Raw genomic sequence first — 25,937 nt, 5'->3', positions numbered from 1 at the left:
AGTTGTATTTTGTAATGCTGTTTTGTTTTTATGAATTATTGTAAACCTCCCAGAGGGCTTTGGCCATTATTAATGAAATTATTAACGATAATAGTAACAACAACAACTTGAATGTCTCTCTTCTTAAAAGTTCTCTGAATTTTGAACTTTTAGACATCTTTCATAAGGACATTAATTGAGCCCTAACCTCTGGAATGTTAGAGACTTCTGTTCAGATTTGAGGTTGGTTTGGCAACAATGGAACTTAAAAATACAGGGCCTTCTCTGTGTGTCTTTATGTTCCCCATTCTTTACAATGCTTTGGATTTTGTGTTCTCTGTTCTGTTATAAGTGATACCTGTTTTAAAAAGACACCTGTTTTAAAAAGACAGAGAATGAGGGTACTGAGGTATTTGAGCTTTTATGCTGAACAGAGCTCATATAAATATGAAATGTGAACTGTTTTAGAACTTGATAGTTCTCTAAAAGATGAGTATGATATTTTGATGTATAGGTGTTTGGCAAAATGGATCTCTTAAATGAAAGAAATCAATGAATTACTGGTATTATAGTTGTTTCATTTTGGTTTTTAGATGAAAACTGGGATGATCAGCTACTTGGATTTGAGCCTTGCAATGAAAACCTCATAACAGGCTGCAATATAATCAATGGAAAATGCGAATGTGATACTATTAGGACCTGTAGTAATCCCTTTGAGTTTCCGAGCCGGGATTCTTGCCTGTCAGCTCTAAAAAGGATTGAAGGTAAGTCTGTATTCTCTAGTATTTGATTTGTAATTATATATTGGCACATCATCTTAAAGGGCTAAGATGTAATTCTTTATAAATTAACACAAGCTCTTTGACTGAGATGTTAGAGCAAAAATGTTGGCAAATGAGATGTTTCTGTTTTGTGATTTACTGTAGTGATTAAAATTGTTACCTCTTGCGATAATTGAATGAGTGTTTTTATGTTGCTTGCCTGGGTGTCCTGAATAAAGAAGGTGTCTATGTGGCTGATAACATTTATCACTGAGAAAAAGCAGACTAGTCTGAGGAGGTTTCTTATTTGTGAATGTTTTAATTAGTAAATGCAGAGATATTCTTGGCTACCATTGGAAAACTTCTCTTACCCCTGGCCAAGGATAACAGAAATATGTGAAGGGAGATCCACACAATTTCATTTTGTCCAAGGTGTGGCTTGGTTTGCGTTTGAGGCTTGATGTTGTCAATTTCAGAGGGTTATCTTGACATATTATCTTGAAGAAGCAGCCTGGAAAATACAGAAATTTTAATCTTTAATTCGTTCTTGTGTTAGAACAGTTGAAAACTGGGAGTGACGTTTCACATTCAACTGTTCTCTGAAGTTTTTAAAAGTTGGTGCATTTATTTGTCCTTTCCCTTGATCTGTCCTTCCAGCTCGGTGGAAATATGTTTGTAGCGTAAATAGTCTAATTTGTTTTAATTGCCTAGTGCACATTGCCTACATAGAGATAACCATGAAGAAAAATGTATACACTGCCATACACGAAGTCAAGTTATGTGAATACATAGATGAAGAAGCTTCTGTGAACAGCAGCTTTGTCCTGTGTCCATTTAGTGAAATTACTTGTACCACTTAGGAAAAGCATTATACATACAGAGGATATTGTAGGATAGAAATAGTGAGATAAGTAAAGCTGCCTTCAGATCACTTGCGCTATTGGCCATGGACATTTCTGCAGATTGTGCGCTGAAGTAGCAGTTTTATTAAGATGTTGGATAAAACTAATTCCTACTTTTTATGGACAGATGCCTCTGTGTTAAAATTGTTATACTATTAAGGAAAGAATACATGAGATCTGACAATTTAACTATAATCTGAAATTAAGATAGTTCCTGTAAACACATCTCAACTTTTTTAAATATTCCAAAATGTTAAACTATTTTCATGATGCGCTTCCTTTTTCAAGGGCATTACAAACCTCCATAGAATACAAAAATAGTTTCATTATTGGTTTTGCTTAGGCTGTGACTTACTACGTGATTGAAGATATAATTTATTTTGATTTTACCATGCTTACTCAGGACACAGGGCCATACATATTTATAAACTATTTCTTTGTGTTAAGGGAATTGAGGAAATCTCTTCATCTGTGGTAGGAGAACCATTTCCCACTCTTGTTCTGCTGGAGGCCCAGCAGAATAGTAGTGGGTTTTTTCCTAAATACACAGGAGCATAGCATGCATAACTTCAGATTGTTTAGTCACGTTATGGTGTGCCATATTAGGTACTCTGAGAACAATAGAAATGAAATCAGAACTTTTGCAGTTCTGAGAAAGTATGACAAAAATGCAATTTAGCTATTGAAGGTTGTCTGAAAGAAGGGAAAGGGAGATAGGGGTTGAGTTCACATGTTCCACTAAGCCAACCTGTGAATGAGCCACAGTGGGTGGGTGGCTTGTCGGCTTTTCCCAGCAGACAGTTGCCCACTCAGCAACTTGCCATGGCTTTTGGCACTTGTCAGTCTCTCTCAGTCCTCCAGGCCACTGCCAGCACATATCCCTTGGGCCTTTGTGTCCGAAATCCTCATTCCTTATGTCAGCACCCTTTCTGCATTTAGTCCACCAGGGATAGCAGCTCACAAATGAAACCCCCCCTACTCCTGCATCAGATTGCCAAAAGGATTTAAGTTTCCAAATGCAGGAATACATTCACAAACTTTTTCATTTTTATATTAGAGGTCTTGTGCAAGTGCAGACTGCCTGGTCATTGAGCCCAGGAGAGTCATAGCCCCCTCTTGTCAATGTCCTTGTCAGTTTCATTCTCCACTTTCCTGAAGTCACTCCTCTCCTACATCAGATCGCAAATCATTTTCTGAGCCCTTATAAAGGCAAAAATGCATTCACAATTTTTTTTTTTAAAAAAAACCAAAACTGAGATCTTGCACAAGGCCCACCTGTCTGCTATTTTGCCAAGCATAACAATATCCCCCTTTTGTCAGTGTCCTTATCAATTTCATCCTCCAGGGCTTCCCTTGCTGGCAGACACCTTCTTTTAAAAGGTTGCTTCACATTTACTGGAGTAATAACGTCTGGCCTTAAAGCTTCTTGCTTAATGCAATCACCAGCTGCTTTCGACGCCCCTTCCCCACTTTCATACTTGTTTCTTTTCTCCACTTGTCTCCATTGATAGCTGTCAGGTATATATGGAGCTTAAAGACTAGTGAGCGGGATCACTAAAATTTCAAGGCAAATCTGTTAAAGCACAGTAATACTCCATCTATTTTAGTGCAGTAGTAAGCAGATTTTCTCAAATCTTCCTAAAATTGAAAATAAAGAAATAAATACAGTTAAATTTGTACAAATTTCCCTGGAGCTGGAAAACAAATGTCACTGTCCAGGGAGACGATGAAGTGGAGTAGTAAATTGATGACTATTATTTCAAGATGTAATAGAGAGCAGCTATCATTAGTGGTATCATGCCGACAGATTTTCTTTTGCTACTCTTGTCAGATAGCTCTCTTGCCATTTTAAACAGCCCATGCTGAAAGTGACTTTGCTGAGTTTGAATGTCACAACAAGATACCTTGAGAACAAGCCACCCTAAACAACCTACCACAAACCATGGGTTCTCAGGGTGGCTTGTTTGTGAAAAGTAACACACAATGGAAAAGCTTCACAAGATTCAAACATCACACTAAGCCATCCCGCAACTACTGATGGTAACAATCCACCATAGGTTAGCATGACATTTGATCCAGGTTAACAAGTGATGCTGCCAGTAGAGAGTTTTAGTGGGAAATTTCAAGAGTACTTCATCCTAGTTTATTAGATCTTTAATAGTTTCCAACAAAGTGTAGCCTTTTGAGCCACTGTGCTCATGAACTAGTAGAATAATGCTCTCCAACAGCATTAACTTATTTGAGCCAAGTAGAGCCTTTTGCTCTGCAGGTACCATACTGCAGTGTTTGTTGTTTATTCGTTCAGTCGCTTCCGACTCTTCGTGATTTCATGGAACAGCCCACTCCAGAGCTTTCTGTCAGCTGTCGCCACCCCTAGATCCCCCAAGGTCAAGTCCGTCACCTCCAGAATATCATCCATCCATCTTGCCCTTGGTCAGCCCCTCTTCCTTTTGCCTTCCACTTTCCCTAGCATCAGCCTCTTCTCCAGGGTATCCTGTCTTCTCATTATGTGGCCAAAGTACTTCAGTTTTGCCTTTAATACCATTCCCTCAAGTGAGCAGACTGGCTTTATTTCCTGGAGTATGGACTGGTTTGATCTTCTTGCAGTCCAAGGCACTCAGAATTTTCCTCCAACACCACAGTACAAAAGCATCTATCTTCCTTCGCTCAGCCTTCCTTATGGTCCAGCCATAGGTTATTACAGGGAGAATACCATTGCTTTAACTATGCAGACCTTTGTTGTCAGTGTGATATCTCTGCTCTTAACTATTTTATCAAGATTTGTCATTGCTCTCCTCCCAAGAAGTAAACGTCTTCTGATTTCCTGGCTGCAGTCAGCGTCTGCAGTAATCTTTGCGCCCAGAAATACAAAGTCTGTCACTGCCTCCATGTTTTCTCCTTCTATTTGCCAGTTGTCAATCAAGCTTGTTGCCATAATCTTGGTTTTTTTGAGGTTTAACTGCAACCCAACTTTTGCACGTTCTTCATTCACCTTCGTCATAAGGCTCTTCAGTTCCTCCTCGCTTTCAGCCATTAAAGTGGTATCATCTGCATATCTGAGATTGTTAATGTTTCTTCCCGTGATTTTAACTCCAGCCTTGGATTCGTCAAGCCCAGCAAGTCGCATGATGTGTTCTGCGTACAAGTTGAATAGGTAGGGTGAGAGTATGCAACCCTGCCGTACTCCTTTCCCAATCTTAAACCAGTCCGTTGTTCTTACTGTTGCTACTTGGTCGTTATACAGATTCCTCAGGAAGCAGACAAGATGACTTGGTATCCCCATACCACAAGAACTTGCCACAATTTGTTATGATCCACACAGTCAAAGGCTTTAGAATAGTCAATAAAACAGAAATAGATGTTTTTCTGGAACTCACTGGCTTTCTCCATTATCCAGCAGATATTGGCAATTTGGTCTCTAGTTCCTCTGCCTTTTCTAAACCCAGCTTGTACATCTGGCAATTCTCGCTCCATGAATTGCTGGAGTCTACCTTGCAGGATCTTGAGCATTACCTTACTGGCATGTGAAATAAGTCCCACTGTCTGATAGTTTGAGCATTCTTTAGTGTTTCCTTTTTTTGTATGGGGATATAAGTTGATTTTTTCCAATCTGATGACCATTCTTGTGTTTTCCAAATTTGCTGGCATATGGCATGCATCACCTTGGCAGCATCATCTTGCAAGGTTTTAAACAGTTCAGCTGGGATACTGTCGTCTCCTGCTGCCTTGTTATTAGCAATGCTTCTTAAGGCCCATTCAACCTCACTCTTCAGGATGTCTGGCTCTAACTCACTGACCACACCATCTGAGCTATCCCTAATATTATTATCCTTCCTATACAGATCTTCCATATATTCTTGCCACCTTTTCTTGATCTCTTCTGTTTCTGTTAGGTCCTTGCCATCTTTATTTTTGATCATACCCATTTTTGCCTGGAATTTACCTCCGATGTTTCTAATTTTCTGGAAGAGGTCTCTTGTCCTTCCTATTCTATTGTCTTCTTCCACTTCCACACATTGCTTGTTTAAAAATAATTCCTTATCTCTTCTGGCTAACCTCTGGAATTTTGCATTTAATTGGGCATATCTCCCCCTATCACTGTTGCCTTTTGCCTTTCTTGGGCTACTTCTAGTGTCTCAGCAGACAGCCATCTTGCCTTCTTGGTTTTCTTTTTCTTTGGGACGGTTTTTTTTGCCGCCTCTTGGACAATGTTGCAAACTTCTGTCCATAGTTCTTCCGGGACTCTATCTACTAAATCTAGTCCCTTAAATCTATTCTTAACCTCCACTGCATATTCATTCGGAATATTAGTGAGCTCATATCTAACTGATCTGTGGGTCTTCCCTATTCTCTTTAGTTTGATTCTAAATTGTGCAATAAGAAGTTCGTGATCTGTCAGTACTGCAGTGTACTTAGCTCTTACTCTTTGATTCCTTTCAACTAAGAGATTGGATCTGGGCTGAAGGATTGCTTGTTGATTTCTCCCCACCCCTGATTCTCACCCTGCCAGTGAAGGCTTATATATGGACATGGTCATCCATTATTACTGATCAGGGCTTGCTTTAAATTAGAATTAATTGCTTTACTGATCAAAAAGCCACAGTAAGGTAATATTAGTACCAACTGAAACACCACAAAGTAGTGAGCAAGCATTCAAGAAAAAAAAACACATGGTGTTAAAGCTCTGAAGTCTGCGGTTTGTAATATTCTTAAGGTTGGAGTGGCAGGTCCTAGGCTAATTTAATTCTACCTCCTCCCCCTCCCCCCAGCTTGTTTGCTTGCTACTTTGACATTTTAGTTGATTCTAATAAAAGTATTACCTTACTATGTTTTTTTTTCTAATGGACAAATACTGCTACATATGAATTTTGCTTTACCGATGTAGTTCAGTGACAAAACCAGTTAAATATGCTTTGCTTTCTATAGAAATTACTGTTACCACTTGAGAGAAATTCAATTTCTCCAGGTGCAAATCCATGAAATGTGCTAATTCTAGTGTAATATGTCTTCAGATCTGAGAATTCTAGAGTTTGCTAGGAATTAACACACAGCTTTTTAAAGCCATTCTAATCTACTCTGCATTCCTGTTGTTGAATAACTATAAAACTGGTTGAACAGGTATTTTAGCATTTGTCTGTCAAGGAACATAAGAACATATGAAAAAAAATCTTTTCAAATACTTTTAAGTTGCTCATAGCTTTCAGGTTTCAATTTGTGATCACGTTTAGATGAATTTTCTCTGAAAATTTTGTGTTATATTTGAGAGTGAAAGGATAGTTATATGCATTAAGCAAATGAAAAGTGGTTTTTTGTTTGTTTGTTTGTTACAAAGCAGGTCATTCTCAAATGATGGAACTACAGGGTTTGGCTTATACATACAACTGCATACACACACACACACACACACACACTATACATTTCCAGTGAGGAATGCAGTCTTGATATTGAAATCACACATGCGTCATTTTGAAGAAATCATTGAGCAAAATGTCAGGATTTGATAGTTCAGTCAAATGACCATTAAAATAATTGGTGTAGTTCTACTTAGCAACCGAGGGTTGCAGTGGTCTCATAATTAATATTGTGTGTTTTTAATTTGAAAATTCTTTGCTTTTTGAATTATATTGCAGTACCTATACTGTAAAGCTGGCAGTTAGTTAAAGAGGGATAACTTTCCTTAGAACTCTACTGTCACCGAGCTTGTGATGAGTAGTCTAAAATTAGTAGAAATAACTGGATGTTTATATACTTAATTTCCTTCCAGAACAATGATAGCATATCACTACTTTAATGCTCTTTTGAAAATTGTAAATACGAGGGAATCAATATCACTTCCTTTCTTACCAAGTACTTAACAAATGCTGAGTTCAGCACAGTCCACTTTTTTAGGTGGATTGATTTTTCACAGATAAAGTGTTTATCATCTGCAATCTCATTCATTTGTGCCACCTCAGATTTAAAGCTCATTTTTCTATGTATGAATTTAGGGGTTATCTCTTGGTTGGGTTATTTTATTTATTTCATTTATATCCCACCTTTTTTCCTCCAAGGAACCCAAGGTGGCGTACATAATCCTCCTCCTCTCCATTTTATCCTCACAACAACAACCCTGTGAGGTAGGTTGGGCTGAGAGTCTGTGACTAGCCCAAAGTCACCCAGTGGGTTTCCATGGGTGAGTGGAGACTAGAACTCAAATCTCCCAGCTCCCAGTACAACAGCTTAGCCACTATACCACACTATCTGATATCTGTTTCAGAATTAACCACTCCAGGTTTTGGTGCAATAGGCAGCTGTTAAAATGATTAATTTACTAACCTATATGATTGCTCTGAATAAATGTACAGTAATTAAAGGCATTGTTAGCATACCAACAGCTGTAAGTTATAAATTTAGTTTGATTAGTAGCAGAAAGGACGAGTGGGCAAAAAAACCTTTTTGGTGGCAGAGTAATTACTTAGTTTTCTCCTGTCACTAATAAGTGCTTCTTGAGTTTGCAGAAACCAAATGGTATGTAAAGACAGCAGGATTGTAACCACTTTTATAGAAAGAAAAACAAAAAAACCAAATTAACTTAATTAAAGGGAGCTTTTATACTTCTAAAAATCCTTGTAGCTCTTCAGCATTGTCTATTACAGTGGTTTTTAAACGTTTGTTTCTGAAGATCATTTAAAAATTGCTAGGAGTTTCATTTTGAGAGATCAAAGCAAATAACTCATAACTTAATAACCTGACTTACTAATTCAATGGATGCATCTATTTTTGTGAGCAAGATTCTGTGAAGTGTTATCTTCTATCATGAGGGGGGTGAAATAAAGCAAGTGAATGGCGAAGTATTTCTTTGTTGATAGTTTATATCTGTGTGCTGTCTGTTTACATGTTTGTATGTAAACAGTTTTGGGGTTGGGTAGAAGAAGAGCTGTAACTGCAGAGGCCTGCATTCTTCTGTTCCCCACCACCACCAGTTTTCAGCATCAGCTTACCAGCTGCTGACCAGCTGTTCTATCTTCCTCTTAATGGCATGCCTCTGCATCACACAAAGTGTGAAAGTAAGTGCACACTTAGCGTTGCACTTTGAGTTGCATAGAGGAACCATAACAGACCTGCCCTATTGCCTGTGTGGACATCTCCAACCAGCTCAAAACAGCAACCAGCAGCAATTTGTAGCATTTTATATTTTATTTCATTTCATATATTGAAATTTTTAATATGTGCTTGGGAAGCTCAGGGGGACAAGGGAGTGCCCACATAACTGGTCACAGGTAGTGGGAGGTGTGCTGTTGGGGCAACAACAGGCCGGATGAGGAGAAGAGGGGCTAGATTGTTTCCATCTAGCTCCTCTTCTGGTTCTTCCCCCAACCGGATGGTTCTTGGCAGCCTTACCAGCTCTTCCTCGGGTTTGATGGTGCTGATGCTGAATGCCAGGTCAGTCCAAAACAAAATCTCACTCATCCATGATCTGATTGTGGGTGGGGGGTGCTGACCTGGTATGTATCACTGAGACCTTGGTGGGTGAACTGGGAGGGGTTATTCTCACCCAACTTTGCCCTTCTGGGCACTCGGTGCAGCATCAGCAATGACTTGGGGGCCAGGGAGTGGGGTTGCCGTGGTCTATAGAAATACGATCTCCCTCTCTAGGCTTCTTGTTCATTTGAGTGCTGGTCTTGAGTTTCTTTATTTTGTGTTGGGTACTCAAGACAGATTAGGGATTCTGCTGGTATACTGCCCACCCCACTGCCCATCAGTCTCCCTACCTGAGCTGACAGAGGTTTTCTCAGATTTGGTGTTGAGGACCAGGATGGTGGTTCTGGAGGATCTCAACTTCCATGCTGAGGCTGCTGTATCCAGAGTGGCTCAGAACTTCATGGCTGCCATGACGACCATGGGGCTGTCTCAACATGCCATTGGCCCAATGCATGCAAAAGAGCGCACACTTCATCTGGTTTTCTTGACTTGGCAGGAGGATGTTGATCTGAAAGTGGGGATTTAACATCTATCCCCTTGTCATGGTCAGATCACTTTCTGTTGAGGTTTAGACTCTCGGCAGCTTTTCCTCTCTGCAAGAGTGGGGGGCCTATTAAAAAGGTCTGCCCCCAGAGGCTAATGGACTCCAATGGATTCCAGAGGGCTCTGGTGGATTTTCCTGCTGGTATGGCTGGCGCTTCTGTCGAAGCCCAGGTCGCTCTGTGGGATGCAGAGATGACTCGGGCAGTTGACACGATCACACCCAAGCATCATCTCCCTCTGAGCAGTGCCTGGCCAGCTTCTTGGTACACACCTGAGCTAAGGACAGTGAAGCAAGAGGGGAGACGGTTAGAACACAGGTGGAGCAAAACTCATGCTGAGTCTTATTGAACACAGGCTAGAGCTAATTATCAAGCCTACTCTGTGGTGGTGAGGGTGGCAAAGAGACAGTTCTTTTCCATCACTATTGCGTCTTCTCACTGTTGTCCAGCAGAGTTTTTCTGGGTGGTTCATGGCCTGCAATACTCCGGGCCAGGGCGAGAGACTGAGGAACCCTCGGTAGCATGCTGTGACAAGTTTGCATGGCACTTTGAAGATAACGTCGCTCAGATCATGATTCAGACACCACATTTAATGCAGTTCCACTAGCAGAGGCATTCAGAGCACCTTCTGGACCAGTTTTATTGGATAAGTTTCAATTATTGAGGCTAGAGGATGTGGACAATGTGCTTGGCCAAATCCAGTCAACCACCTGTGTGCTCGACCCCTGCCTTTCATGGCTCATTACATCAAATAAGAAGGAGATCACCGGCTGGGTCCAGGAGGTTATAAATTCCTCCCTGAGACAGGGATTGGTGCCAGCCTCTTTAAAAGAGGTGGTAATCAGACCACTCCTAAGAAAGCCTAACCTAGACTCAGAGTATGTTAACATGTTCGTGTTTGATTCTTGTTCTTTCATGGATCTATGGATTGCAATAAAGATGTATGGTATAGTAACAATTATAGGCCAAAGGTTAACATCCCCTTCCTGGGCAAGGTGCTTGAGCGGGTGGTTGCAGGACAACTCCAGGCACTCTTGAATGAAACAGATTACCTAGATCCATTTCAATCGGGCTTCAGGCCTGGTTTTGGAATGGAAACTGCCTTGGTTGCCCTGTGGAATGACCTTTGCTGGGAGAGGGACGGGGAGTGCGACACTACTGGTTCTTTTGGACCTCTCAGTGGCTTTCGATACCACTGACCAGGGATAGGTTGTCTGGGCTGGGAGTTGGAGGCACTGTGTTGCAGTGGTTCCAGTCCTACTTGGATAGCCCATTCCAGAAGGTGGTGTTGGGGATTATTGCTCTGTGCCATGGCACCTAGGCCATGGGGGTTCCACAGGCACGGTTTTATCCCCTATGCTATTTAACATCCACTTGAAACCACTGGGAAAGGTTATCTGGCGATGTGGGCTGAGGTATCAGTATGGAGCTCTACCTTTTGTTTTCATCAAACCCAGGTGAGGCTGTGGCTGTTCTGAATCAGTGCCTAGGCATGGTAATGGACTGGATGAGGGCCAACAAATTGAAACTTTATCCATACATGATGGAGATACTGTTAGCAGGTGGTTCATCTGTCCAGCTAGGTGATCACCCTGTTCTGGAGGGAGTTGCACTCCCCCTAAAGGATCGCGTTCATAGTTTGGGGCTGCTCTTGGATCCAGAACTGTCACTTGAGGCACAGATGGACTCAGTGTCAAGGAGCACCTTTTATCAGCTTAGGCTGATATACCAACTGTGCCCTTATCTGGACAGAGATAGCCTAGTTACAGTTATCCATGCTTGGATAACTTCTCGTCTGGAGTACTGCAATGCATTATACATGGGGCTGCCTTTGAAAATGGTCTGGAAAGTTCAGCTGATACAAAACAGGGCAGCACGTTTGTTAACAGGAACTGAACTAGCCAATGAGACCACATCAGACCTGTCCTTTTCCAGCTTCACTGGCTGCCAGTCTAGGTGTGGGCCCAATTCAAAGTGCTTGTACTAACATTCAAAGCCCTTAAACAGCTTGGGGCGAGGATATCTGAAGGAATGCCTCCTCCCATATGCCCAGACCCTAAGGTCATCTTCAGAAATCCTTCTGCGTGAGCCCCTGCCAAAGGAAGTGAGGCAGGAAGAGGGACATCTGCTGTGGAATGAGCTCTTTAGAGAGGTTCACCTGGCACCTGCGTTATACTGTTTTCGATGCCTTTTTATTTTCCCAGTATTTTAACTGTTTATCATCCTACTCTTTTAACTTTACTGTTTTAAATCTGTATTTTAAAACTATAAATCTCTGCATTGCTGCTTGGTTTTATCCTGTTTGTGCTTTTATATTATACTTATATATTGTGTTTTTATACTGTTGCTTGTTTAATACTTTGAACTGTACTTCATGGTTTTAATTTTTGTGAACCGCCTAGAGATCTTCAGCTGTTGAGTGGTATAGAAATGCAATAAATAAATAAAATATTGTATTTTACTTTTAAGGTTTTAAATCTTTTAATCTTTCTAAAACCCAAGAGCTTCAGCTACTGGGCAGTATAGAAATGTAATAAATTAAAGTCATATGAAAGTACTTATGCTTTAGGGTGTCACACAACTTTTCCACAGACCTCCTGAATGGAACTCATGAATCAGCACTATACCATGGACCAAAATTTGGTCTACCACATAATATGCATTACACTGTTGGAGTTGATGGCCCACTTAATACAAAATACCTTGAGTTTTTCATTTATGTAGTCATGGCTAGGCTTGCACATTAAGATAGCCATATATTGACATCTGAAATTCAAGTGTTTTGTTTTTCAGGGCTGTACCACAAAGCAAATGATACCTGTGAAGCATCTCCCACATAGTTCGTGATTTATTTATTTTTACTATTCTACTGTTTGCAAACCTTTTTCTGCAATGGATGGCGTCAAAATACCAAAAGCACTTGATGAGCCATTCTCACAAAGTCTTGTCACATAGAACAACCTTTATGTGTTTCTATTTCAGGCACATACTAGGCAGCTTGATCTCATCAGGCCTGAAGGGATGCTTTGGTTTTTTCCCTGTTTGACTTGAAGCTATAACAGGGTAAAGAGCAATGTGTATACTAAAGTTTTTCCCATGACCATAATGGCTGCAAACTACAGAAATGAAAGCTAAACAAAGGGATTTTTCATATCCCTGCTGAGCATCTTATACTGTGTCTAGTAATATGTATGTAATGACAGGCTTTAGTAGACAGCTATAGCCGCTTGGTATACATCACATAACTATGTAACCTAGTTAACTTAGGAAGCTGTCCATAACTTCTGACTGTTGGGAGGCTAGGTGGGTTGAAATCAAGAATAAAAAGCAATAAGAATAAAAGCAAAATAGATTTAATACACTCTTTTGTTGGATTATTACATTTATATTCTGCCTTTTTTCATCTTTCAAGGAACCCAAGGCAGCTTACATAGTCGTCGTCCTCCTTTCCATTTTATCCTCACATCAAACCTGTGAGGTAGCTTAGGCTGACAGGCCAAACTTGCCCAGTGAGCTTCATAACTGAGTGGGGACTAGAACCCAGGTCTCTTGGGTCCTAGTCCAATACTCTTAACACTACACCACATTGGCTCTCAGTCTTTTAGATATCATTGGCTTCAAACACAGGATTTACTACACTTCTCTACTGCCCAATAATCAAAGTTGTCTGGGTGGTTTGCAAAATGAAGTTTATACATATAAAATAGAGAATAAAATAGCCCCAGAATGCTACAGCCACAGAATGAAACCAGCAGCATAGGACTGCAGCTGTGAAAGGAACTAAGCAGTAACATATTTTTAAAACTGAGACATTAAAAAGTCTGGGCAAATAAAAGGGTCTTCCCCCTTGGATGAAAAGACCACGATGTAGGACTCAAACAAGCCTCTCCAGGGAGGATTTTTCACATCCATGCTGCCAAGATCAAAAAGTCCCTTTCTCTAGTAGCCATCTGATCACCTCATTTCATGGGAGCATCTGGAGAAGAGACTTGGAAAATAGCCTTAGGGACCAGGTAGAGGTATACAGAAGGTGGCACTCCTTCAGGTAACCTGCCTTCAAGCCATTTGAATGTTAATACCAGCACTTTGATTTGGACCCAGAAAGAAGTTGGAATCCAGTTCAAGTGACAAAACATTGTCATAATGTAATTGCATCAGCTAATCCCTGTTAACAATCTCATTGTCCTGTTTGAACTAACTGACATTTCCTAAAGCCCCATATAAAATATTGCAGTAATCCCAAAAGGGAGGTTACCAGAGCATGGACAACTTCAGCAAAGCTATCTTTGTCCAGATAGGGTTACACTTGGTATATCATCCTAAGCAATAAAACACAGTCCCAAGTCATCAAGGTTAAATCTTAGTTTAATGATCTTCATTTAGTCCATTACTGTACGCAGACTGGTTCAGAGCATCTACTTCCCTATCTAGCTTAAATGAAAAGGAAAAGTAGAGTTGGGTATCATTTGTATATTGCTGGCATTTGAACTTAATACAAACAAAACCTGCACTAAAAAAAACCCTGTAGTTGTAGTTATCAAACATTTACAACTTCTTTTCCCTGTATAAGAAAATTATGATTTTTGGGAAAGCATTATTAATAACAGAAACACTTGTTCCTCCTCACCCCCGCTCCCTTGTTCCTCCTCTCCCCCTGCTTCAAATAACTGCTCTTCTTGTACCAAACACTTCTTACAACCAAATCCTGTGCTTATTTACTAGGAAGGAAGTCCTACTTTGTTCAGTGAGCCTCCCCCCCCCAAAAAAAATATGTGCATTGGATTGCAATAAGTGATTGTGCTTAGAATCCTTGATTTATACAGATAAAGCATTTTTTTTTTTAAAAAAAAAAAAACACCCTCTATCTGGATATAATTACGCTGAGCAAAATCATGTGGGTTTCGTTGTGAAAGATTATTGATTATGATCCTGCATTATAGGCTGGCTCTATGTATTTTCAAATCAACGTGTTTTAATTGCCCTAGCAATCAGTAAGCATTCTCCTATAGAAAACATGTGAATTCCAAAATGGAGTACTTGGAAGTTTGTTTTCCCTCTGCCTTTTCTTTGTAAATTTAAATATTACTTATATTGTCAAGCTTTTAATCAGTCCCCTGCATGCAAAGATTTGTCTTTTTGATTACGCAGTGTAAGTTGCTGACATCTCACCAGCATGTGTAATCTCACCTGCTCTCTCCCTGCAGTAGGCTTTGAAATAAGTTTCAAGTATTACCAACTATCACATGCATAGTTTGGAGCAGGGTGGATATGATTTAAATCACTACTCAGAAAAACTCGATTTAATCATGTGACTTCCCCTCCCCCAAAAAAGTGCACTCTTCCTCGCTATATTTTACACAACTCAGTTACTCAAGACTCATTCTTGCTGGTATAATCTTAATATTTACAACCAGATGAAGGTTTCATTTTCAGAATAGCAACTTTTCAGATTAGTTTTACAGTTATATCAAAAAATACTGATTTGGTTATACTATTAGAAACACATCATAGATAGATAATTATGAAATTATTGTGAGGTGAACTATCTCCAGTTTAATAGGTTAATCATATTTGGACAACTTTTCTGCTGTACTTTATTAGAAGGAGAAAAATAATCTTACAGAAACCTCTGGAAGAGTGTGACGTTGTGAATGGACTAATGGAATTCGTTTACCAAAAAATGTAAACAGCCTCATGCTACATAATTAAAAACCAATCATTTTTTCATGATGAATAACCTTTGGACTATGATGTATCTTATATAGAAACTATCTTTAGATAGATTTTCCTCAAAAAGCATTTTATCAAAAAAATCAATTTAAATTTAAAAAAAATGATTTTGTTGATTTCTTTAAAAAAATCATTGATTTTAACCCACACTGGTTTGGAGCCAACTCTTGCAACTTACCAAAGAGTGGTTTGCAATTACATCAGAATAGGGTTGAACTGTGGGAGGGTAACCTTACTTTTATGGTTACAATACACACTGTTTCATTTATGTGCTACAAATGTTTTGATGCCATTAATAGAACAAGCAAAATCCCAGTGAAGCCATAGAACTTGAATTCAGGCTGACAACTCCATTTCACTTGTTATTTTGGATTAGATAGGTTGGACTACAAGAGGTTATTTTTACTGTATTTCTTCGATTCTAAGACACACTTTTTTCCACATATAAACATCTCTAAAAACGGGGTGCGTCTTAGAATTGCGGGTGTGATTATTATTCTTAGAATCAAAGCTTTTTTTCTGTTGGTGGTACTGAAATTAGTGTACGTCTTACAATCGATGGCGTCTTACAATCAAAGAAATACGGTAATAGCCATTCCTGTTTTGATGGACTTTAAACACATGGAAATCCTTACATGCTGTAACCACTGGATATTATTTTAGTTGTTCAATATGTTTGGGTGTTACAGTATCTCCTAAGGTCAAATACAGTTTTAATCTATTTTTAGCAGTAGCAATTTGTATTTTCTGAGCTTAACTTGTAAAATGAAAATTAAACAAGTGATCACTAAAACATGCAGGCAAGGTTGCAAGGTAAATTCACATACATCCATACTAGGACCTAGAATTGTACAGGATCTCTACTTGTTCAGTTAAGGGTGTTACCAAAATGACAGTAGACAGAGACATTACCTGACTTTCAGTTTTTAGAATTTACATGGGAGCTAATCTTCACTATGGCCCTTTCTACACCTAAGAATTTTCCCAGAAAAATGGAGGGATTGTGCTCCCAGGATTTCCTGTGTGTCATTTGCATGCACAGGGGTGATCCCGGGACGGTCCCTGGAAAAAAGGCAGGTGTAGAAATGACCTATGTCACCCCTGTGGGGAATGGTCTTAGCTCAATGGGACATGTGTTGCATATATACGGTCCCAGGTTCAGTACTTGCCTACTCCAGATAGGGATGGAAAAGCTCCCTATCCTGTCTAAAACCTGGAGAGGTACTGCCAATCAGTGTATACAGTAATGAGCTGGATGGATAAATTGTCTGATTCTGTAAAAGGCAGAATTGTATATTCCATGCACACAAAGGCTCTGGATATTCCTGAAAATCTGATACTTTGCCTGAATTCCAGTTTTGGCAAGCACATTGGAACTCCTATCCTAAATCAAGAGCTTGCAAAAATGCTGGTTTTCAATTAAGTTCTATCCTACTGAAATAGTTTGTTAGCATAGTTTATGCCAGCAAATAGTTACTGGAGTGGTTAAAATGCCTTTAACTTCATTATAAATATTGACTTTGCTATGCATTGCTGCTTCTTTGCTGTGCTATATTTTTGTACTGTTGTGCTGGAGACTATGTAAAAAAGGAAAACCTCAGAAGTTAAGTTGTTGAGAAATAATGAAAGAATTATGAACAGGTGATTAACTGCCAAGTTTCAGTTTCACGTTGTTGCAAGAATTGATGCCATTGTTGCAGATAGAAGGGTTTCATTTTGAAATTCTCAATTATAACATTGCAGATCGATAGGTCAGTAATACCGTATTCCACGAAATAATATGTTAACCAAGAAACAGGTACTCTTGAAGTTTTCATTAGAATTAAATCCAATGGTATTAGCTAAACCAATTAAATCATTGTTTTCTAATGCTCATGGTTAAAATTAAGTGCTTAAATGAATGATAAACTTTATTCTATTTAGCTTACAAGGATTTTAAGATGCAAGGATTCAATGATGTTTCTGTATAATTGTGATGAAAAAAAATCCACTTGTATTCATTTTATGCTGTCAAAATTGCAGTGCATTTTAAAGAATCTGACTTCAAACAGATTGTACAAAGCATGCTAATGTGAGCATTCATGGTTCTGGAAAACCAGAGAAAATATTCACTTGGCGGCGTAAGAATACTGACTGTCAGATGTTCTGTTTGACCTTTGGCTGGAGGATATAGTTGCAAAGGAAATGCTTAACATTCTAGCATCTGGGTTTAAGTCTTCATATTACTTGGCACTGTTACTTCAGCAGGTTTTTGCTTCCTCTATTGAATAGCGGATATTCCATAGTTGCTAATACAGATGTTTTGCAAAAGTGGATATAATACAATAAGCCAAAAGCAACATGTTTGTGCCTTTTCTCTACAGATAAGCTTAACTGTAGTTTGAAAGAAATGTGGCTTTTTGCAGTTGAGAAACTAAACTAGAATGTGGTGTGATTTCTCCATTATACTCCATAGAAACATGAGCAGCCTATTTAAAGCAAAATGTGTGTGTGTGTCTTAAACAATCACCACTAAGCTACAGTAGGGTAATGCCATTCTTTGAAGCAACTAAAATGTCACAAAATAGTGAATAAGCATTTGAATTTTGCAGAGCTCTTCATAAGGAAGGAGGTTAATTGGTGAGGAGGGCTAAGAGTGGTGTAGTTGCTCCCCAGGTATACAGTTTATAACAATCTTGAGTTGGATTGTAGGAGGAGATATGCACATATTTTGGTTGGCAATGCATTTTGCCCTACTGTGGACCTTCTCTCTAATGAGCAAACACATATGCCTATACTTTTTTCCTGTCTTTTTAAAGGTAACTTAAATTTAAGGTAATGGTTTTAAAAAGAGCCAGTGCAAATCTTGACAGTTGTGTATGAATGCCTGAAAGAGAGACAAGCTATTATGTAAGGAAATAATTGTGTGGTTGTAGGGGTTAAAACTGTAAACTGCATATGCACTTGGAAGGAATAAAGTGGTTTCTGAGATACTGAGCTCTTCAACAGTAGTGTGACTTTTCACCCATATTAAATGCGATCTTGTCAGTATTTGAAGGGAAATGAATCTATCTCAGCAACTAAAATATTATTTATTTGTGATATTATAACCTGCTTTTTAAAGGTGATTAGTCAAGCAACTAATCATCTACTACTGGAGATAAAAAAATAGGAGATGGTTGTTCTCTTTGACTAAGATAATTTGTATTCCATATAGTTACTAACAAAAGAATGATCAATGTAATTTTAAAATAATTATTAAAACATGTGTGTCCATGAAAGTATTTATTTATTTATTTATTATTTATTTATTTATTTATTACATTTTTATACCGCCCAATAGCCGAAGCTCTCTGGGCGGTTCACAAAAATTAAAATCATCATAAAACAACCAACAAGTTAAAAATACAAATACAAATACAAAGTAGGTTTAGTTTATTTGGTTTACCTACTGCAACTCCGTCCTCCGCAGTTTTTGGCTCTGAAGGACGTGCTTTACATCTTTACTGTTCTGACTGCTGCTAAATTATTATAAGCAAGCACTTTTTGTTCTATAGTAGTGACCCATCTCATGGCAGAAGGGTGGTCACCAGACTCTTGGTACAGCTTTTTAAAGCTTGCCGTATTAGTTAGTTTGTCAGGCTATTGTTCTCTTTAAATCTCATGGGGAAATGTGTGCATTACTATCATACTGTTGATTCTGAGAACACAAAAAGTCATGTGGAAACTAGGTTTGTGTAATGTTACCATCTTTTTTCCAGATGTGATGGAGGAATGCAAGGACAATTCACCTAGGCACAGGAACTGACATGACTAGTGGAGCCAACATATGACAATTAGCTCATGTTGAGATTCCAATATCTCTGCCTTTCTGTCTTGCACCAGCATCCATTCAAAGTAGTGTAACTAGAACTGTGCAAACACAACTTGTGTCTGCATTAACACTGATACTTGGTGATTATAAAATAAATACATTTCTATCCCACTAAGAGGAACATTTATTATCCTTAAAGATCAGATAACACAATTTAAATATAGGAACTTAAAGTTAATGACACTGCTAAAAAGTATTCGTAATGATTCCACTCTTACTTTGAAAGAAAACCGGCGGTGGAGTCTCAGTTGGGCACTGAACTCCCAATCCCGATGCTGTCTTTTGACTCAAGTTAAGCGAAGCCATCAGTCAATCTAGCTCAGTATTGTCTGCACTGATGGAAAATGGATATACAGAGTTAGCTGGAGCGTCAGCTCTAAGTGGAGATGTCAGGGATTAAATTTGTAGCATCAAGAAAAAATGCCAAATGCACTTATCCAGATGCAAATTATGCTGAGTAGAAGGGCAGTGTTAGATCTTCCCCCTCCAGCCACTGCTGCCCCTGGTGCTAGTAAGTCCATTTCCCTACCTATTTTGCACGCTTAAAATGGTCCAGAGCTCCAAGAACACTTCTTTCATTTTGGTTTGTTTACTTCTAGGAATGCTCTGAAAAATGGAGCAGCTATGGCAGGAACTATAGAACCCTACAGTAGCATCTTTCAGAGCATGTCTGGCAGACAGTGAGTAATCACTAGTGCTGATGATGACTTTTGGAACAGTAAAGTAAGAGGTTCTTTGAATTGAAGTGGGGACTGGCTCTGAGTGAGGAGGAGGAGTGAGCTTGAAGAAGAAAATAGTGGATGGGATGAAAAGATTAGTGTTCCTGTTTCTCACTAAAACCAGTTCCTGGTATAAAATAAAGCATTGAATATAGTGCAGCAGGAAGGGTACCTTATAAACCGAGTATAATACAAAGGGAGGGTATTAGGGATGGTATATACTTAATAAAGTATGAGTGTACATGCATGTACATGTGTGACCACTGGACTCAAAAGAGCTATCCATATCTGGTATAAAATAAAACTATATGGTAATACCCTTTTCAGCATATTCACCACCACAAATACTGAACAAAGTCTCCAAAGTACAAAATTTAGGGCAAGTTTAGAAACTGCTAGTTAAATCTGGTTTATTCAGCGATGATTAACTCTTGATAGTATAGATAAACCCTTGGGGGTTGCACGTGAAAACAAATCCCCTGACATACTTGATACATACTTGATACATTTCATTGTATCAATAATGGAGAAAACTGTTTATTATCTCTGCATAATTCCTATACGCGTATGTCTTGCGTATAGGAATTCCTATACGCATATGTCTTGCATTGTGAGTGGTTTGATGATGAATATTTTTAAGAAAGCTAACTCTGTATAGTTTTGCTTTAGAGGTACCCATTCAACTATAAAAGTATGTAATGTAATTTGTGTAGGAGGAAAAAATAGTAGGGCAAGCCAAATGGGGATGTCTTGCATATCTAACAGAAGAAAATGAAAAATGAAAATGTTGATGCAAACTGAATTCAGAACACTTAACAGACCAATGGTTTGCCCCAATCTTTCCATGTTTTAAGGTATTAGGATTGGAAATGCCTACTAAGAAATATGGAAAGGATATAATCTGCAGACCCTGCTCTTGTTAATGGATGAGCCCTTTGAGGAGCTATTAAAAGGGAGTTTAAGTTCTCAAGGTTACAGCTAGTGCTGTGCTTAAACTTTATAGCTAACTGTCCAAAGTTAATGCCATGTGTGATTCATGTCAGCAACTAATTGACATCTTGCTGTTTAGGGGGGATGGGAGATTGCAATGCTTTTGTTTTTATAATACTTTATACAAGAAACTAATTTTATGGAAACACCCATTACTGGGAGTATAATATTCAGTGCAGATTGTGTCAAGATCAGTAATTCAGTTATAAATCCAGATACTGTTTAACTACAGCTGCCATAATCCCTGATTTGTCATGCTGGCTAAAGCTGATGGGAGTTGTCCACCAGCGTCTGGAGGTCCATAGGTTCCTCACTCCTGCCACTATGAATTTATTGCATTAGCACAGGTATATTATTTTTGACACCAGGTGAAGACCTTGTTATTCTCCCAGTATTTTAACAGTTTATCATAGTCATTTAACCTTGCTGTTTTAATTTTTTATTTTAAATCTATATAAATCTCTGAAGTGCTGCTCGATTTTAACCTGGTTGTACTTTATATAGTATTTTTATATTGTGTTTTTATACTGTTGTTGTTTTATACTTTGATTCATGTCTGACGGTTTTAACTTTTGTGAACTGTCCAGAGAGCTTTGGCTATTGGGCGGTATAGAAATGCAATAAATAAATAAATAATGAAATATGACTCTCAAAAGAAAGCAAAAGTGGAGCTCAGCAGTGTTTAGAAGACAAGATTTCAGTGGCTTCTTTTTCCTTGTCTTTTGAGAGACTTTTCTCCCTACCTCAATTAGTCTCTGAATTTCAATATTTTGTCTTACTTCATTTTTGTCTAATGAATGTGATAATCTGAATCTTATATGTAGACTGCTCTATGCAAAGTAAGTGTATGTAAATTTAACTTATTCTGCATAACATGGCTTGTGACCACAATACCTGACGGAATGCCTTACTTGGCTCAGGACCACAATACATGATGGAATGCCTCTTCCGACACAAACCTATCAGTACGCTACACTCAACATCTAAGGTTCCTCCTACTGGTGCCTACTCTGAGGGAAGCTTGGAGGATGGCAACTAGGGGGAGGGCCTTCTCAAGGGTGCCCCCCCCAATTATGGAATGATCTCCTTGACAAGGCCCACCTGGTGCCAAGATTGTGATCTTTTCGGTGCCAGGTCAAGACTTACCTCTTTTCCCAGGCATTTAGCAGCATATGTTGAACTTTTAATCGATCCCAAATCTATTTTTAGGTTTGGCTGGCAGTTCAAGGTTGTTTTAGAAGATGTATGTTGTCTCTATGTTTTCTGTCTGTTTTCATGATCATATGTTTTTTAAATTTTGTTAATTGATTTTTAATGTTTTAATCTTTTGTGAACCACCCAGAGAGCTTCAGCTATGGGGTGGTATAGAAATGTAAATAATAATAGCAGCAGCAACAGCAATTTTTTTCTCCCATTCACACTGGTCAGTTTGCATGATTGAGGAGGGAACTAAGGCACAGTGACTTATTTTCTTGTTCAACGCATGCTGATCGCAAGCCACCTAATTTCCATAATAACCCTTACCAAGCCTGGGTTCTCTTGATGTGGCAGAGGTGGTTTACAAGTCCCACATGTACTTTGAGCCTTAAATAGTCTTTAAGCAATATTTTTGTAATAATAAAACACCCTGAATATATGTCTGCAGAGTGCATTTTTTTTCTTTTCAGTCTGTATTTTAGTACAGAGCTGCAAAGATAGGGTGTTTAACTTTTGGCTAGTCATATTGTTTGAAATTTACTATCTAGGCAGTTGATTTGTTCACAGTGGATATTTTGCTTAATAGCAAATGATATCAAGGGAAAATGTAATTTCTATTTGCCTAAGTGCCTGTTCTAGCTGTTTATAGGATTTCTCCTTAAGGTTAGTTAAAGACAACCTGGGTTGTTCCCTATATCCCACATATGAATTTCAGCAATGTGCGGTCTCGCAGGTTTTAGATTAACCTGTAAGATTTAGATTTGAGACAGAGAAAATGTTTTTCCCAGTTTAAAAGAAATAAAAGAAAGTTTTGGGGAAACTGGATTTGTATGCAAGCATTTGTATGCATATTCTCTATAAGAATATGAACACATTGGAATTTATAAATGCTTTTGAATAAAACTAACAATGTTTAAAAATTTAGAATGTTTAAAAATTTCAGCTTTAAAAGATGGAGCTGCATAAGTATATGCCCTTTTTGGAGTACAGGGTTTGAAATTGAAACACATTGTGCCTAGAGACGTAAAACTAATGGAACTTTTGAAGCCATGGGGAAAAAACTGTTTTTTTCCTGTTTTGGGGGGGGGGGGACGGAAATTTTCAGAAAAATTGAAATAATGCAATATTAGCACTTCTTATAGATTGAAAGTCACTTTGTTACTTTAGGAACATAAAATGTAATTATGTCCCAGATGGTTTGGCATAAAATTACTACATTTGGTATATTAAAAAGTACAGTGTATTCAAACAATTATTACAAATTTAATTTACTTTTTTAATGTTTTTAATGGGGGGTTTTGGTAACAAATGGAGCTACAAGCTCCTGAACTGTTAGGAACATCTGAACTGTAAGGAACCTCTTTGGTTCTGCCAATTTATGAGGAGCAGGCAAAAAACAAATTTAAAAAATGATAACAGAAGATACCACCAATATTAGTAACAAAGAAAATTATTTATGTCTCCGCTAGTCCTCCAGTGTCAAGACATAAAGCACCCATTTCCATAAAAAGAACAGAGAAAAAGTGGGGGACCAAGATTCAATGAATATGCATGAAATTTAATCAGACTCATTTTCTGACTTATAGCTATCACTATTAGTTTCAGTCTCTGCTTCAATGGCAGTGCCCCCTAGAGGCAGAAATGCATCTTCCTCTTCCATTTGAGAGTTGTAGTTTCAATTTTCAACCTACAACTTGCTTGTCCTTGGTGCAGACATTGTAATAATCTGATACTGTACAGTTTTTAGAAATCATTTGGAGAAGTAAGTATCTGAACAACTTGTCTTAAACATTTTAGTCATCATGCTAAAATAAAACATCCCGTAATCCATTTTTCTTCATTTTTCCATTTTTTGGGGGAAAAACAAAAAGGCTTTGGGGAAAAACTGGAGGGGGGTTTCCGAATTTTTCCAGGTTTTTTCCGGGCCTTCATATCTCTAATTGTGCCAGTTGAATCCTGCTCTGACTTTTCAAGTGGCTAGAGGGGAAGGAGAGGCTTGAAAACCCACCAGTTAGCATACAGTGTTCTGTGTACAGACTTCTAGATTATGGTCATTGTGAATTATTTCATCCTAAAAATATAATTAGAAAGGGGGTTGATCTTTTGGAATGTAAAAATACATCTAGTCTGTCTATTTTATTTATTTATTGCACTTCTATGCTGTCCAATAGCTGACGCTCTCTAGGCGGATCACAAAAATTAATACCATATAATACAGCAGTCTAATAAAATATAATATAATCTCTAAATATTTCAAACAGAATAAAACCAAAGTAAAAGCCAGCAGCAATGTAAACATCTAAAATAGAACATTTTTTAAAAAAATCCTTCAGGTAACCTCCTCTATACCATGTAGAGCCTTTAAAAGTTAATACCAGAACTTAAGACCCGGAAAGGGAGCGGAAACCAATGCAGGAGGTTTTATTATTTAACGTAGATAAACTTAAACCTTGCCCTTTTCAATCCTCACAGCAAGTCAGGTAAAGATTAAAATGTATGCGAATTAAAATGTCTACTTCAAATCCAGTTAAAATGGCTAAAACACCATTTAGTATATTTAATAACACCTTGAGTTATCAGGAACAATCACAAATCCCTGAAGAAAGAGTACTGTATAATAGGCTTCTGGTGCTACATCCAAACCTGGGCCATGTTGCTGTTCTGTACCATCTGTAGACCGCTGCATGATAATTCCATAAAACTTCGTAACTAGTTTTTCAGAAATGTTAGCTGATATTAGTATTTCATTCATATTCAAAATTTCAGATGGCATCAGTTTCAAATATCATTCAAATATATCATTCAAATATCATATTCAAATATCATTTCTGGGCCCCGTTCCGTTGTATTAAACTTGTTTGTTCATATTGCTTTTGTTTTAAGCTATTAACAATTCACTTGTGTTGAAAATCTTCAATATTTGATTAGCGCTACTGTAGCAGCTGCCTACAATAGTGTCTATGTTGAAAATGTTGGGAGCAACAATTTCAATTTCTTAAACTTTCTGTTTCTTTTAGTTTTATATGAATGTGATGAATGCCTTGTCGAACTATTCAACAAATGTTGACAATGAGTTAAGCAGAATGTCTCTAGAATTTTTGCTGTTCATAGTCTAGTTCATTGTCTTTGATATATTTAAACTTATTATGGTGTTGGTTTGTCTCCTAGTTGTTAGTCGGCATACTGATGAAGAGTAATATTTGTCAGATTATTTCATTCAGAAGGTTTGACTTTATTAGTTTGACTTACAGTGCAAAACTATGCATGTCTACTCAGACATACGTCTCTTTGAACTTGGGGAACTTACTCTCAGGTAAGTGTGAATAGCAGAGGTGGGCAACACATAGGCCGCATGTGACCACCATCACCTTGCCACCCCCATTTTTTAATTTCAAGGAAAATGGCATCTGTAGCAGCTGCAGAGTACCAGAATGGCCAAATTTAGCTTGAAAACAACTCAATTTGGCCCTTTAGGGGTTCCATAGCTGCTATAGAGTCCCCAAAACACTTATAGCATTTTGTAGTCTTAAAGAGCAGTTTGCCACCAATTTTTTTACTTTCTTTTGTGGTGCCCTGTGGCTTGAAAAAAAAGTAAGATGGCCCCCTAGGCCACCCAAAGTTGCCCACCCCTAGGGTATAGGATTGCAACTTCAGTGTGGTTATTGCAAAGAAAATCTGTTTCACTAAGCCTTAACTTTAGTATTGATTACAACAGCAACATTCAGCATATGAGCCCTCGTCTGCTAGTTGTCTTGGACACATGTATCATCTGATAGAAATGGAACTATGTAGGTGACAGTTTG

At 38.3% G+C, this 25,937-nt stretch overlaps 1 protein-coding gene across 2 annotated transcripts in view; it reads left to right on the top strand.

The window, feature by feature from the left end:
- Positions 1–25,937, top strand: part of CRIM1 (cysteine rich transmembrane BMP regulator 1) — a 189,574-nt gene that overhangs the window by 20,597 nt on the left and 143,040 nt on the right. Inside the window, exon 2 of one of the 2 annotated variants that reach the window (XM_063124279.1) lies at positions 573–743. The exons of the other annotated variant lie outside the window; for it this stretch is intronic. Coding sequence (XP_062980349.1) covers positions 573–743 — 171 coding nt within the window. The remainder of the gene's footprint in view (positions 1–572; positions 744–25,937) is intronic. 2 annotated transcript variants of the gene reach the window in all.

Source organism: Elgaria multicarinata, chromosome 4, assembly GCF_023053635.1.
Source record: "Elgaria multicarinata webbii isolate HBS135686 ecotype San Diego chromosome 4, rElgMul1.1.pri, whole genome shotgun sequence".
Classification (NCBI taxonomy): Eukaryota; Metazoa; Chordata; class Lepidosauria; order Squamata; family Anguidae; genus Elgaria; species Elgaria multicarinata.
This window is presented reverse-complemented; position numbering and strand designations above follow the sequence as displayed.